The sequence below is a fragment of the Budorcas taxicolor genome, chromosome 12 (genome assembly GCF_023091745.1).
Source record: "Budorcas taxicolor isolate Tak-1 chromosome 12, Takin1.1, whole genome shotgun sequence".
Lineage (NCBI taxonomy): Eukaryota > Metazoa > Chordata > Mammalia > Artiodactyla > Bovidae > Budorcas > Budorcas taxicolor.
Window position 1 is genome coordinate 25946718 of NC_068921.1, and position 12628 is coordinate 25959345.

Below are 12628 nucleotides of genomic sequence, written 5' to 3' on the forward strand. Positions count from 1 at the left end.
TTAGCAGTTATTCTATTTTTTTTTCAATGCCAGATTTTAACACCTTGTTCATAGTCTTATCTAATAAAGTACAAAATGAGGCACAGGCTGTATCTTTTGAAGCACAATAAAGAGAACTTAGGTCAACTCTGGAAGTTAGAGGTTGAACTCACATTTTTAGTCAAACTCTAAGCATCACTGAAACTCTTCCAAAACTTAATGTTCTTTCAGTTCAGTTGCTCAGTCGTGTCCGACTTATTGCAACCCCATGAATTGCAGTACACCAGGCCTCCCTATCCATCACCAACTCCCGGAGTCCACCCAAACCCATGTCCATCGAGTAGGTGATGCCATCCAACCATCTCATCCTCGGTCGTCCCTTTATCCTCCTGCCCTCAATCTTTCCCAGCATCAGGGTTTTTTCAAATAAGTCAGCTCTTCACATCAGGTGGCCAAAGGATTGGAGTTTCAGCTTCAACATCAGTCCTACAAATAAATACCCAGGATTGATCTCTAGGATGGACTGGCTGATCTCCTTGCAGTCCAAGGGACTCTCAAGAGTCTTCCCCAACACCACAGTTTAAAAGCATCAATTCTTCAGTGCTCAGCTTTCTTTATAGTCCAACTCTCACATCCATACATGACCGCTAGAAAAACCATAGCCTTGACTAGACAGACTTTTGTTGGCAAAGTAATGTCTCTGCTTTTGAATATGCTATCTAGGTTGGTCATAACTTTCCTTCCAAGGAGTAAGCGTCTTTTAATTTCATGGCTGCAGTCATCATCTGCAGTGATTTTGGGGCCCAGAAAAATCAAGTCAGCCACTGTTTCCACTCTTCCCCCATCTATTTGCCATGAAGTGATGGGACTGGATGCCATGATCTTAGTTTTCTGAATGTTGAGCTTTAAGCTAACTTTTTCACTCTCCTCTTTCACTTTCATCAAGAGGCTCTTTAGTTCTTCTTCACTTTCTGCCATAAGGGTGGTGTCATTTGCATATCTGAGGTCATTGATATTTCTCCCAGCAATCTTGATTCCAGCTTGTGCTTCTTCCAGCCCAGCGTTTCTTATGATGTACTCTGTGTATAAGTTAGATAAGCAGGGTGACAATATACAGCCTTGACGTACTCCTTTTCCTATTTGGAACCAGTCTGTTGTTCCATGTCCAGTTCTACCTGTTGCTTCCTGACCTGCATACGGGTTTCTCAAGAGGCAGGCCAGGTGGTCTGGTATTCCCATCTCTTTCAGAATGTTCCACAGTTTATTGTGATCCACACAGTCAAAGGCTTTGGCATAGTCAATAAAGCAGAAATAGATGTTTTTCTGGAACTCTCTTGCTTTATCCATGATCCAGCGGATGTTGGCAATTTGATCTCTGGTTCCTCTGCCTTTTCTAAAACCAGCTTGAACATCAGGAAGTTCACGTTTCATGTATTGCTGAAGCCTGGCTTGGAGAATTTTGAGCATTACTTTACTAGCGTGTGAGGTGAGTGCAATTGTGCGGTAGTTTCAGCGTTCTTTGGTATTACCTTTCTTTGGGATTGGAATGAAAACTGCCCTTTTCCAGTCCTGTGGCCACTGCTGAGTTTTCCAAATTTGCTGGCATATTGAGTGCAGCACTTTCATAGCATCATCTTTCAGGATTTGAAATAGCTCAACTGGTATTTCATCACCTCCTCTAGCTTTGTTCTTTAAAAATTAATTTCTTTAAATTTCTTTGAAAATTAATGTTCTTTAAAAATTAAAAAAACCCTGTTGTTTCAAAATAGTTAAATTTTAGAACAGTTCTATGCTAGACTTTCATGTAGTTTTAAAGATTATGCTTTCAAATACTATTTAATGAGATGGGAAGAATAGAATGTAAACCTTTAGGTGTAGCAGATTCCTAAAGATTACCACACACAGAAAAATCACCAAAATCTTAAATATGATATTTATGGCTAGACTTAGGACTGATAAAAATTTTAAATTATTTAAATTAAATGTTAAAAATTTTAAATTAAGTTTATTATTAAATTTTAAAATTATATTTTAAATTATAATTTTCTATATTTCCATTTTTCTATAGTGTATTTGTTAAATTTATAAATATAACAAAATAAAGGCCATGAAAACATTTGCAGGCCTTTAGGTGACTTTTCAAAACAGTATGTTTTTTGAATATTTGATAAGCTTCTTTTACTATGTGAAGTATTTTTACAAAATGCACATATATAAACTATTTATATGCAATTGTATATATATACATACACACATATGTCACATGAGGGTCTAACAATCTACATACTGTATTAATACTAGGACACTGCTTCTGTCTGCTTTAGTCTTATCTTTAAAAGAATCTATGAAGGAGAAAAGACAAATTGTCCAAGTATGAGAGACCTCAAGAAACGGACAGCAAGAAATGAGTCATAAAATGTAATTCACATTTCATGTTAACGTTATGGAGATAAATGGTAAATCTGAGATTATAGGAGAATTACTAGAATATTTCTTACAGAACACGTGGATTTATTACGTCACATTGACCCATAATTTAAAAAACTTGAAGCCAGAAAGAGTTGTTTCATCTTCTCACTCGGTTTCTATTCTGTAACTCTTTTGTCTGATCCAGGAAATTAAAGAATCCCTCATCCAGCGATTCTAGTGCATTCACATAATAGATTATAAAATCATGCAAACTCAGAGTATGAACATTAAATCAGCTCTATTTGATGAGAGTTTATAGAGCAAAACTTTGACTTCATAATCTTATTGGAAAGAAGTGATACAGACATAAAATGTTAAGGGCACATTACCTGAAGTGCCAACATTCATAGGACAGATAGTGCCATAGAAGGTGTGAATGCTATAGGAGATTAAGACAATTATTGTAAGGTATATTGTAAGAATATAGGTGTAACATGGCGGTTCTCTAAATGTGGACACTGGAGCAGTGGCATCAGGATCACCTGGGGACTTCTTAGAAATACAAACTTTTAAGCCCCACTCTAAACCTACTGAATCAAAACCTGTGTTTCAGCAAGCCCTCCAGGTGATTCTGAGAACCACTCCATCCTGGATGTGGGGTTGGTGACTGTGTGGCTCCTGTCGTGTCATGGCTGGCGGCATTCCCCGGGAGTCATTATCATCAGAAGAAAGCCCTCTCACCCAAGGTTCTATGTCCTTCCCAGGAGTCTCCATCCACTGACTGCTAACTGTAGGTAACAAAGGCCTGGCCACCTTGCCTCAGGGCAAGACATCTCTGAAAGGTATCCCAGCTTCTGGTTTCCTGTGGGACCTGCTGAGGCCTTTCCTGCAGTTACTCTGGGGCTCAAGTTCTCCTGTTCTGTTCTACTTTCCTCACTCCCCTACAGACACTGATCCCAAGGATACTCTCCAATAAACTTCCTGCACATTTCTGTCTCAGAGTTTGTTTCTCTGGATCTGAGACCCAACTGAACATGAACCAGGGTCTACATTAGAGCTAATAATTCAAGGCCCAGATCTATTGCTAGCATATCCCTATGGACAAAAGTCATGATGGTAAATAAACGTCAGAAGTTCTTTTGATGAAATACGAATTAAAAGTGATGGACAGGGAGGCCTGGCGTGCTGTGATTCATGGGGTCGCAAAGAGTCGGACACGACTGAGCGACTGAACTGAACTGAAGAATCATTAATTTTTTTTCAGTCTTAAAAGTAGCTATGGATTAAGGCTGATGAGGTAAAAATTGCACAGCACCATGAATATCCTGAGACGGTGTGGTACAGAAGTTGAATGATGCTCTACAGCTAAACCACCTACATTAGAATCCCGACTTCACTAATTAGTTCTGTGACTCGGGCAAGTTATTTACTTCTCTGTACCTCATCTCCTCACTGGTGAAATGGGGTTAAGGACCAGGGCTATTGTTAGGATTAAATGAGTAAATACACCTAAAACACTTAGAACCACTTAGTGGAAACACTAAGGAAAACACTTAATGGAAAACACTTAGAAGGAAACAGTGTTTGCAACATTATAAATGTCTCAATAAACATTAACTTTTACCATTTTTTTCTGAATGCTGCTTTTAATATTAAAGAAGTGTTTAAAAAAGAAATAATAAGACTTAACAAAGAAATAATAAAAATATTTTTCCTGAATCTTGATATTAAGAGTAATTAAAGAAATGTTTAAAGAAGACTATGATAAAATATAAGCCAACCATTTGTTGCCTTTGGGTTACCCAGGAAATTAAATATAATGTGTCAGTAAGAACACTGATAAATCTAAAGTTTCAATCAATTGACTTAAGTATTTATTGAACAATAACTATATCCCTAAAACTGTGCAATGAAACAACATGATTATTTAGTAGAACTGTGTTAGTAAAAGTGGTCCTGGTACAGTTTAACATCTTTATAGTTCCCTTTATTCTAGGATCCTTTAGAGTCCTGCCTTTAAAGAACTGTGAAAAGTGTTCCATTAAGAAGAGATGATGTACACCCGTGGTGGATTCATGTCAATGTATGGCAAAACCAATACAGTATTGTAAAGTAAAATAAAGTAAAAATAAAAATTAAAAAAAAATTAAAAAGAAGAGATGAATGGATATATATGATATTCTTCACAATTCAGGAAAATAGGTAATTCTAGCTGCTTCCTAATCAAGTACTCAATAGTGGCTTTGGTGAAGCTTCTTTATAAAAGCATCACCCAACTCTTTAATGCTGGTTCAGTTCAGTTCAGTCACGTCCAACTCTTTGTGACCCCATGGACTGCAGCATGCCAGGCCTCCCTGTCCATCACCAAATCCTGGAGCTTGCTCAAACTTATGTCCATTGAGTCAGTGATGCCATCCAACCATCTCATCCTCTGTTGTCCCCTTCTCCTGCCTTCAATCTTTCCCAGCATCAGGGTCTTTTCCAAGAAGTCAGTTCTTCACATCAGATGGCCAAAGTATTGGAGTTTCAGCTTCAGCATCAGTCCTTTCAGGACTGATGAATATTCAGGACTGATTTCCTTTAGGATTTGATCCTTTAGGTTTGATCTCCTTGCAGTCCAAAGGACTATCAAGAGTCTTCTCCAACACCACAGTTGAAAAGCATCAGTTCTTCGGCTTAACTAATGCTGGTGCTCAATATACACTGGCTCCTCTACTTAGAACTTCAAGACGATAGCAAAGGAAGAATTTGCAGGAATACATGCAGGGTGAGTACCTCTGCATGTATTTTATAACTTTTTCAGGTTGTCATTCTACTCTTATATGAAGGTTCATTTTATCCACATAATTGTCTACGTATGACAAAATCCTTAGAATACATTCAAAGCCCATCTTTTCAATGAGGCTTCCCTTGATTAGACTAGGTCATATTAATCTCTCACTTCTCTAAATTTTTATTACAGTTAATGACAATTGACTGCATGCTTTCTTGTATGTTCTATATGCTTTCATATGTAAATCTTGTTTTTTATAATTAGATCTTAAATGGTTAGACCAATCATGGTCAAACTTTAAGCATAAGAACCACCTAGAAGGCTCCCTGCAATGCAGAGTGCTGGGCCTCACTTCAAGTTTCTGACTCAGTTGGTTTGAGAAGGAATCTTAAATTTTGCATCTCTAAGTTCCCAGGTGATATTAATACTGCTGGGTGGGGACCTACTTTGTAAACAACTAAACTAGAGTACGGAGAAGGCAATGGCAACCCACTCCAGTACTCTTGCCTGGAAAATTCCATGGGTGGAGGAGCCTGGAAGGCTGCAGTCCATGGGGTCATTGAGGGTCGGACACGACTGAGCGACTTCACTTTCACTTTTCACTTTCATGCATTGGAGAAGGAAATGGCAACCCACTCCAGTGTTCTTGCCTGGAGAATCCCAGGGAAGGGGGAGCTGGGAGAGCCCAGCCTGGTGGGCTGCTATCTATGGGGTCACACAGAGTTGGACACGACTGAAGCAACTTAGCAGCAGCAGCAAACTAGAGTATATTACAGTGACTTCTACTTTCTGTATAATGACACTGTGCATTAAATTATTTACTTTTTTTCCCTGCCATACTTGTTACAACAACTGTAATCCAATTTTTGAGCCCACATTTTCTTTTTTCTTGGAATGACTTCTGCTTTACTTTCTAGTGAATTCTTATTTGTATTTCAATTTTCAACTTTAATGTTGCCTATGAGAGAAGCCTATGAAAAGACTACAAGAAACTTTTCCTGTAAGTATATTGCCTTCTGGATTTAAGACTTCAAATGAAAGTGAAAGTCGCATCCAACTTTGCAACCAGAATACTGGAGTGGGTAGCCGTTCCCTTCTCCAGGGTATCTTCCCAATCCAGGGATCGAACCCAGGTCCCCCACAATGTAGGCAGATTCTTTACCAGTTGAGCCATAAGGGAAGCCTGATAATGCTGGAGTGGGTAGCCTATCCCTTCTCCAGCGGATCTTCCTGACCCAGGAATCAAACCAGGGTCTCCTGCATTGCAGGTGGGTTCTTTACCAGCTGAGCTACCAGGGAAGCCCAATAGCTTTGTATATTTTCTCATTATAATAATTACTACTTTTTGCTGGAATTGCTGGTATACATATCTGTTTTCCTGAGCATACCATGACCCCTTCAAAGGCAGAAACCATGCAGTGCTCTCCTCTGAAGTGTTTGTTCCAAACACAGTACATGCCACATAGTAGAAGTGTTCAGTAACTGTTAAAATGATGAACAAGTCGATTTCATATCTAGAGTCCTAAAGCCTCTCCTAATAGCTCTTCCTAATGTTAAGGAATCTGATTCCTGATTCATGTGAAATATAGCTATCAGTTTAATTTTCCTAAAATTTCATATTGCATTGCCTTCTACTATGAAACTATACTGACTCCTAGTTTTAGGCTCTTTATAGTCTGGCTGATAACCAATAGCTCCAGTAGTAGCCAAGCTGTGATACTCATGTCTACTGAACACATATCACATATTCAACTGGCAGAAATTTGTAAAGCTCTGTTCTTTTTTTTTTCCTCCCCAAACACATCCTTAAAATTCATCTGGTCTGCTTAGCTCTTGCACCATTCACTATTTACAGCACTTATTCAACACTTAACCATCAGCTGTCTTAAAATGCTCCCTTATGTATATTTCATTCACCTGACTAGTTGCAATGCTCTGATTCCTAAATGTAAATATGAAGTTGCTCAGTTGTGTCCAACTCGTCACCACCCCATAGACTATAGTCCACTAGGCTCCTCTGTCCATGGGGATCCTCCAGGCAAAAATACTGGAGTGGGTAGCCATTTCCTTTGTGAGGGGATCTTCCCAACCCAGAGATCGAACCTGGGTCTCCCATATTGCAGGGAGACTCTTCACCCGCTTTATACTTCTTTTTACTCTATTGTCTACAATACACAGACTTTAATGTTTAGTTATAATCATATTAAGGAAAATATCCAATACGTTCTTTCGAAAAACACCTGAGGCTTCCCTTGTAGCTCAGTCAGTAAAGAATCTGCCTGCAGTGCAGGAGACCCGGGCTCAATCCCTGGGTTTGGAAGACCCCCTGGAGAAGGAAATGGCAACCCACTCCAGTATCCTTGCCTGGAAAATCCCATGGACAGAGGAGCCTGGTGGGCTGCAGTTCATGGGGTCGCGAAGAGCCGGGCACAACTGAGTGACTTACACTGACTAACACTGTGGTCTATACATTTTTAATGTCACCAAATAAAACAGACCCCAATTATTCAAAAGAAGTTAGGAAGACACTCCAATTCCCCCTACTATCTGTGTGTCCTGGCTCAGAAACCCAAAGACTGTCCCAACCAGAAAGAAGACCTCTGTCTATACTGCTCAGGGTGGGCTTCCCCGGTGGCTCAGACAGTAAAGAGTCTGCCTGCAGTGCAGGAGGCCTGAGTTTGATCCGTGGGTTGGGAACATTCCTTGGAGAAGGGAATGGCAACCCACCCCAGTATTCTTGTCTGGGAAATTCCACAGACAGAGGTGCCTGGAGGGCTAGAGTCCATGGGGTCACAAAGAGTTGGAGACCACTGAGTGACTAACACTTTCACTTCATACTGGTCAGGGAAGCTTTTAGACCAGATCATGATGTTATCTCTATCAAGACTGCAATTCTTCTAGAGTTAGAGAAACGGCCAGAAAGCAACAGGCATGAAGTAGGTAGTGGTTACAGGTGGAACTGTGCACCACACTTTGGGAAATGTAGCTGACATAAGTAAAAGGCAGTGAGAAGGGATGGAGACTAGACATGTCCTTTAACATAACCAACTAGATAACACTCCATCCAGAGGACAGGCAGAGAGAATTCCATTTTAGAACAGCAAAACCTTTTAGGAAAAGTGCCAGCTCCACTGGAAACTGAACTAGGAGTGAGGCATACCACCACGTCTTCCAGTTTTAATTCCAAAAGCTCCAATAAGGTACCAGAATCAAGGGGAAAAAGTCATATGCTTATCTATGACATATGACAGATGATGAGTTTTGACAGATCTTTGAAGGATAGATAATAGAGAAACCGAACACAGGGAATATGGAAGAATACTGCAGAAGGGAAAAAAAAAGAACTTTATCCTGAAAAATCAGGTAAAGATCCATGTGAAAAGTGAAAGTTGCTCAGTTGTGTCTGACTCTTTGTGACACCATGGACTGTAGTCCAACAGGGTCCTCCGTCCATGGAATTCTCCCGGCAAGAGTACTGGAGCGGATTGCCATTTACTTCTCTAGGGTATCTTCCTGACTCAGGGATCAAACCTGGGTCTCCTGCATTGCAGGAGGATTCTTTACCAGGGAAGCCCCAAAGATCCATGTAGCTGAAAACAATATACTGTAATAATGAGAAGATTTTAATAAAAAGTCAAACCATTCTTAATATGCAAAAATATATGGACTCCAAAAACAAGTGTTTCATAATAATATGGATTCTGGTAGGAAATTATATTGACAAAGATAAGCAATGAATAAGAAGTAGTACATTGAGTGAAAGTTCTTATTTTGCATAGGACTGATTTAAAAAGCTTATGTTATAAATCTCTAAAAAAATAGGCAGAAATTCATTTAAATGGCCAAAGAAAAAACAGTGGGGAAAGCAAGAAAATATTACAAGCAATAGTATAAGACAAGATGATATATGACTAAACATATCAGTTGTTAAAACATATGCAAAGAAATACCAAACATGCCCACCAAAAGATTTAAAGTCCAAGATAAAGTTAAAACTTGAAATTTCACCTATGGTCTAAGACAGGAGGTTGGAAGATTTGATATTCTATCCTTTTTCACTTTGGCAACGATACTTATGTTACATCATGCTGTTTACCTAAATATACTAATGAAATTAGGTTCTTTACATTTCAGATGTTTAAGTTCATTATACTCTCTGTATGTATATAGTATGTATTAATTAAATAGTATAACATATTTCCTTTATTTTTGAGTAAGTAAATAGGTTTTTTAAAGATATATACATTGTAGAGACTATTATGTGAGTATATATAAATATGTAACGAAGATATAGCTATATAATGGATATGCGTGTATAAAGTATACAGTAAAAATTAATATATGTAATACAACCATTCTTTGGTTGTACTTCTAACATCCTATTTAGCAAAGGCATTAATACTATAATATGTAGTAAATGATTAAAATGCAAAACCATTTTAAACAACTTTTTATCACTTTATGTCAACAAATTGAGTTATTTTGTCTATTTAATATATATCTATATTATCCATATTTAATATAAGACTATAGTGTTCATATTCATACATATATAATAGATTATAAAAGCGCTATACTACACAGTTATCCTTTTAAGCAGTGATTCAGAGAACAGGGCTCTAAATCCACAGTTCTGAGCATTCATTCATAAAAAAGAATAATCATATACATATGCACTGCATAGTTACTTAAATTTATCTTATTGTAAAATAAAAGTTTTTGTAGAGCCTGATTTACAGAAGCAAACTCTTTGTAATTCAAAGGCCTTGAATAAGGGTTTTGGAGCCTAACTGAAAAAAAAGAAATAGGTACTTAAATCTCGTAGACATACTCAGCCACTGATGACCACTGATTTAGCACTACCCTCTCTTAATTTACAAGCATGGTATTGCTAAAGTTGATGGCAGTTACTCACCATTCAGAAATGCAATCTGATTTTATATTTTCATTTGAAGATTTTAAGGAATAAAACATGTTGTAACCCAACCATGCCACAATCCAGGTGACATCTGTACTAGGCAGAATCCTGTTGTTATTCTCCTGTCTAGCTGCTACTGATGAGAATGACAAAGTAGTGAAATTACATTTTTCCATTATTATTTCCAGACACTCTCTGGCAATGGTTTGTTGACTCTTAATAAACTTTCAGACAAAGCTGTCAGCAAAGGAAATGGCTGAAGGAGAGTAAGGAAAAGCTCCTTCAACAATAAAATGCAACTAAACCTTAGTGCTAGCTTGTATAGTTTCTGATAGCAATTTAATATGAGTGCTTCAATATTTATTCTGATGCTGTATTTGAATTCCAAGGAGAACAATGTATTCCATCAAGTCACATTATCGAGGATTTTGATGAACATAAACATATTGTGAGATTAAAGAATGAGATGTCTTACCTGCTATAGTATTAAGAAACATCAAATATTCGAAGTTTGAAATTTCCCTTCTTTGCCAGCGCTGAGTCATGTTGGAAGATTTATAAAGCTGTCGAGGAGTGGCCAGTGATATCCTCCTAGCAATTAAGCAAATTATAACAGTTTCTTTAAACTCATAACCTTTAAAAGTCAAATAATAACTAATATATGGATTTGATATAATTCGATATATGGTTTATCCTTCTTAGATAAATTACAAAAAACGTTTTAGTTGTAGAATTAGCAATATTTGAAAAAATCTATTACAGAGAAGATACACATATTTACTTAGAATAAATCAATATGAAAGCACCTATTTGTATAACATTGCTCCAAATGGATATTTTACAAGTCAACAAGAACAAAAAAGGCGAAACTGTACTCAAAATCAGTCAAAGCAGCTTTTAAACAACACAGCAAACCTACCCCATGCTAAGATGCTAGGTAGATGGTCAGGTAGCAGCTTATAAGCATTTGACTCAAACCTTATATAATAATGACCCCACTGAACTTTTTAAGCCTGTCTCCCCACAGAGTGTGCACATGAGCACAGCCTCTAACCACATGACACATAATCCTCTAGAAGGTCAAAAGCAAACAACTGAGAATTTTGAAAATATAGGAATATCTTTGAAAATATAGGAATAGAAGAAGGAACATAGGAATATCTTAAGAGAGTAAGTCAGGAGAATGTGTGTAAATTATGAACCTTTGAAGGGATGTGTTTCTCTAAAAGCTGACTGATTTTGTGAAAGCATGATAAGGCTGAGTTTCTAAAACAATCACCACTTAACAAAGAAGTTCCCAAACGTTTTGAATTTGTGCCACCTTCAGTGTCTCAGGAATTTTTTCATGGTGCTCCTAGCCCAAGAGAAACATCTAACAGTTCTCTTTATTGAGTAGTTAGGTCTAAATAACTTAACACTTGAGCCATAACAACTTAGTAGCTATCTGAGAGAATACAATATTCAAAAACTGAAAGAAAAATAGTATTTTATTTCCTTCTTAAATAACCCAATTACTTACTAAAGGGGTGCAGTGCACACCTGTTGGGCACTGTACAGCTTCTTAAACCTGGGAATCATACCTGACACTACCATTTTCATTTCCTATCCCACATGAATTTTCATGGAGTGCCTGTTCTTTTTTTAAACCACAGCAACCCCTGAAAATTAGTTTCACAAAGCTAAGATGTCATCAAAAAGAATACAAGAATGCAGTGCCATCAAATGTTGAAGATTAGAACTAAGTTGAGCTGAGTTCATGCAGCATTTGATAGATGTTGCTGTATTTCCCTAAAAAAACATAAAACGCCCTGCAGTAGGCCTGAGAGTTCACTGTGATATCTTAGGGCTCCATGGTGGGAGCTGTGGACCTAAGACTATTTTTATCTCCCATGTTTTATTATCATGTTTACACTCACATGAGATCTTAATAACCATGCCAAGAGCTAAGCCTCTTGGTTGCTAAGTCATGTCCAATCTTTTTGACCCCATGGACTGTAGTCAGCCAAGTTCTGTTCATGGGATTTCTCAGGCAAGAATACTGGAGTGTGTTGCCATTTCCTTCTCCAGGGGATCTTCCCAACCCAGGGACTGAACCTGTGTCTCCTGCATTGGCAGGTGGATTTCTTACCACTGAGCCACCAGAAAAACCCAAGATACAGGGGTTGAAGAAAAGTAAGGAGGAAGGAAGAATGGGAATAAACTCGGTGTGTCAAATTAAAATTTGAATTAAGAATTTAAAAAATAATTATGTCTAACTCAATGCTTAAAATGTTAATATTTTGCAGCAGCTTGGTCACATGTTAACATTTTTGGAGCTTTCCTAGTTATATATACTTGAGATAATAGATCCTAAGGATTCCATAAGAACTATATAATTCTAATTGCAATGGTCAGGGGAATATATATTGCATACTTAAATACTATATCTTAGTACACTTTTCAATTAACTGGCAATATGATTTTCACAGGGCTACAGATTTCACAGGGCTTTCAGATTTTAAGCCATTCTAGCACCACTATTCAAAAATTTTCCAGGCCAGATACTCTCA

General features: G+C 37.7%; 1 protein-coding gene across 1 annotated transcript in view; it reads right to left on the bottom strand.

Moving 5' to 3' along the window:
• The window catches only part of NBEA (neurobeachin), a 667766-nt gene that overhangs the window by 113053 nt on the left and 542085 nt on the right, over positions 1-12628 (bottom strand). Inside the window, exon 44 of the mRNA XM_052650319.1 lies at positions 10555-10670. Within this exon, the coding sequence (XP_052506279.1) occupies positions 10555-10670 (116 nt within the window). The remainder of the gene's footprint in view (positions 1-10554; positions 10671-12628) is intronic.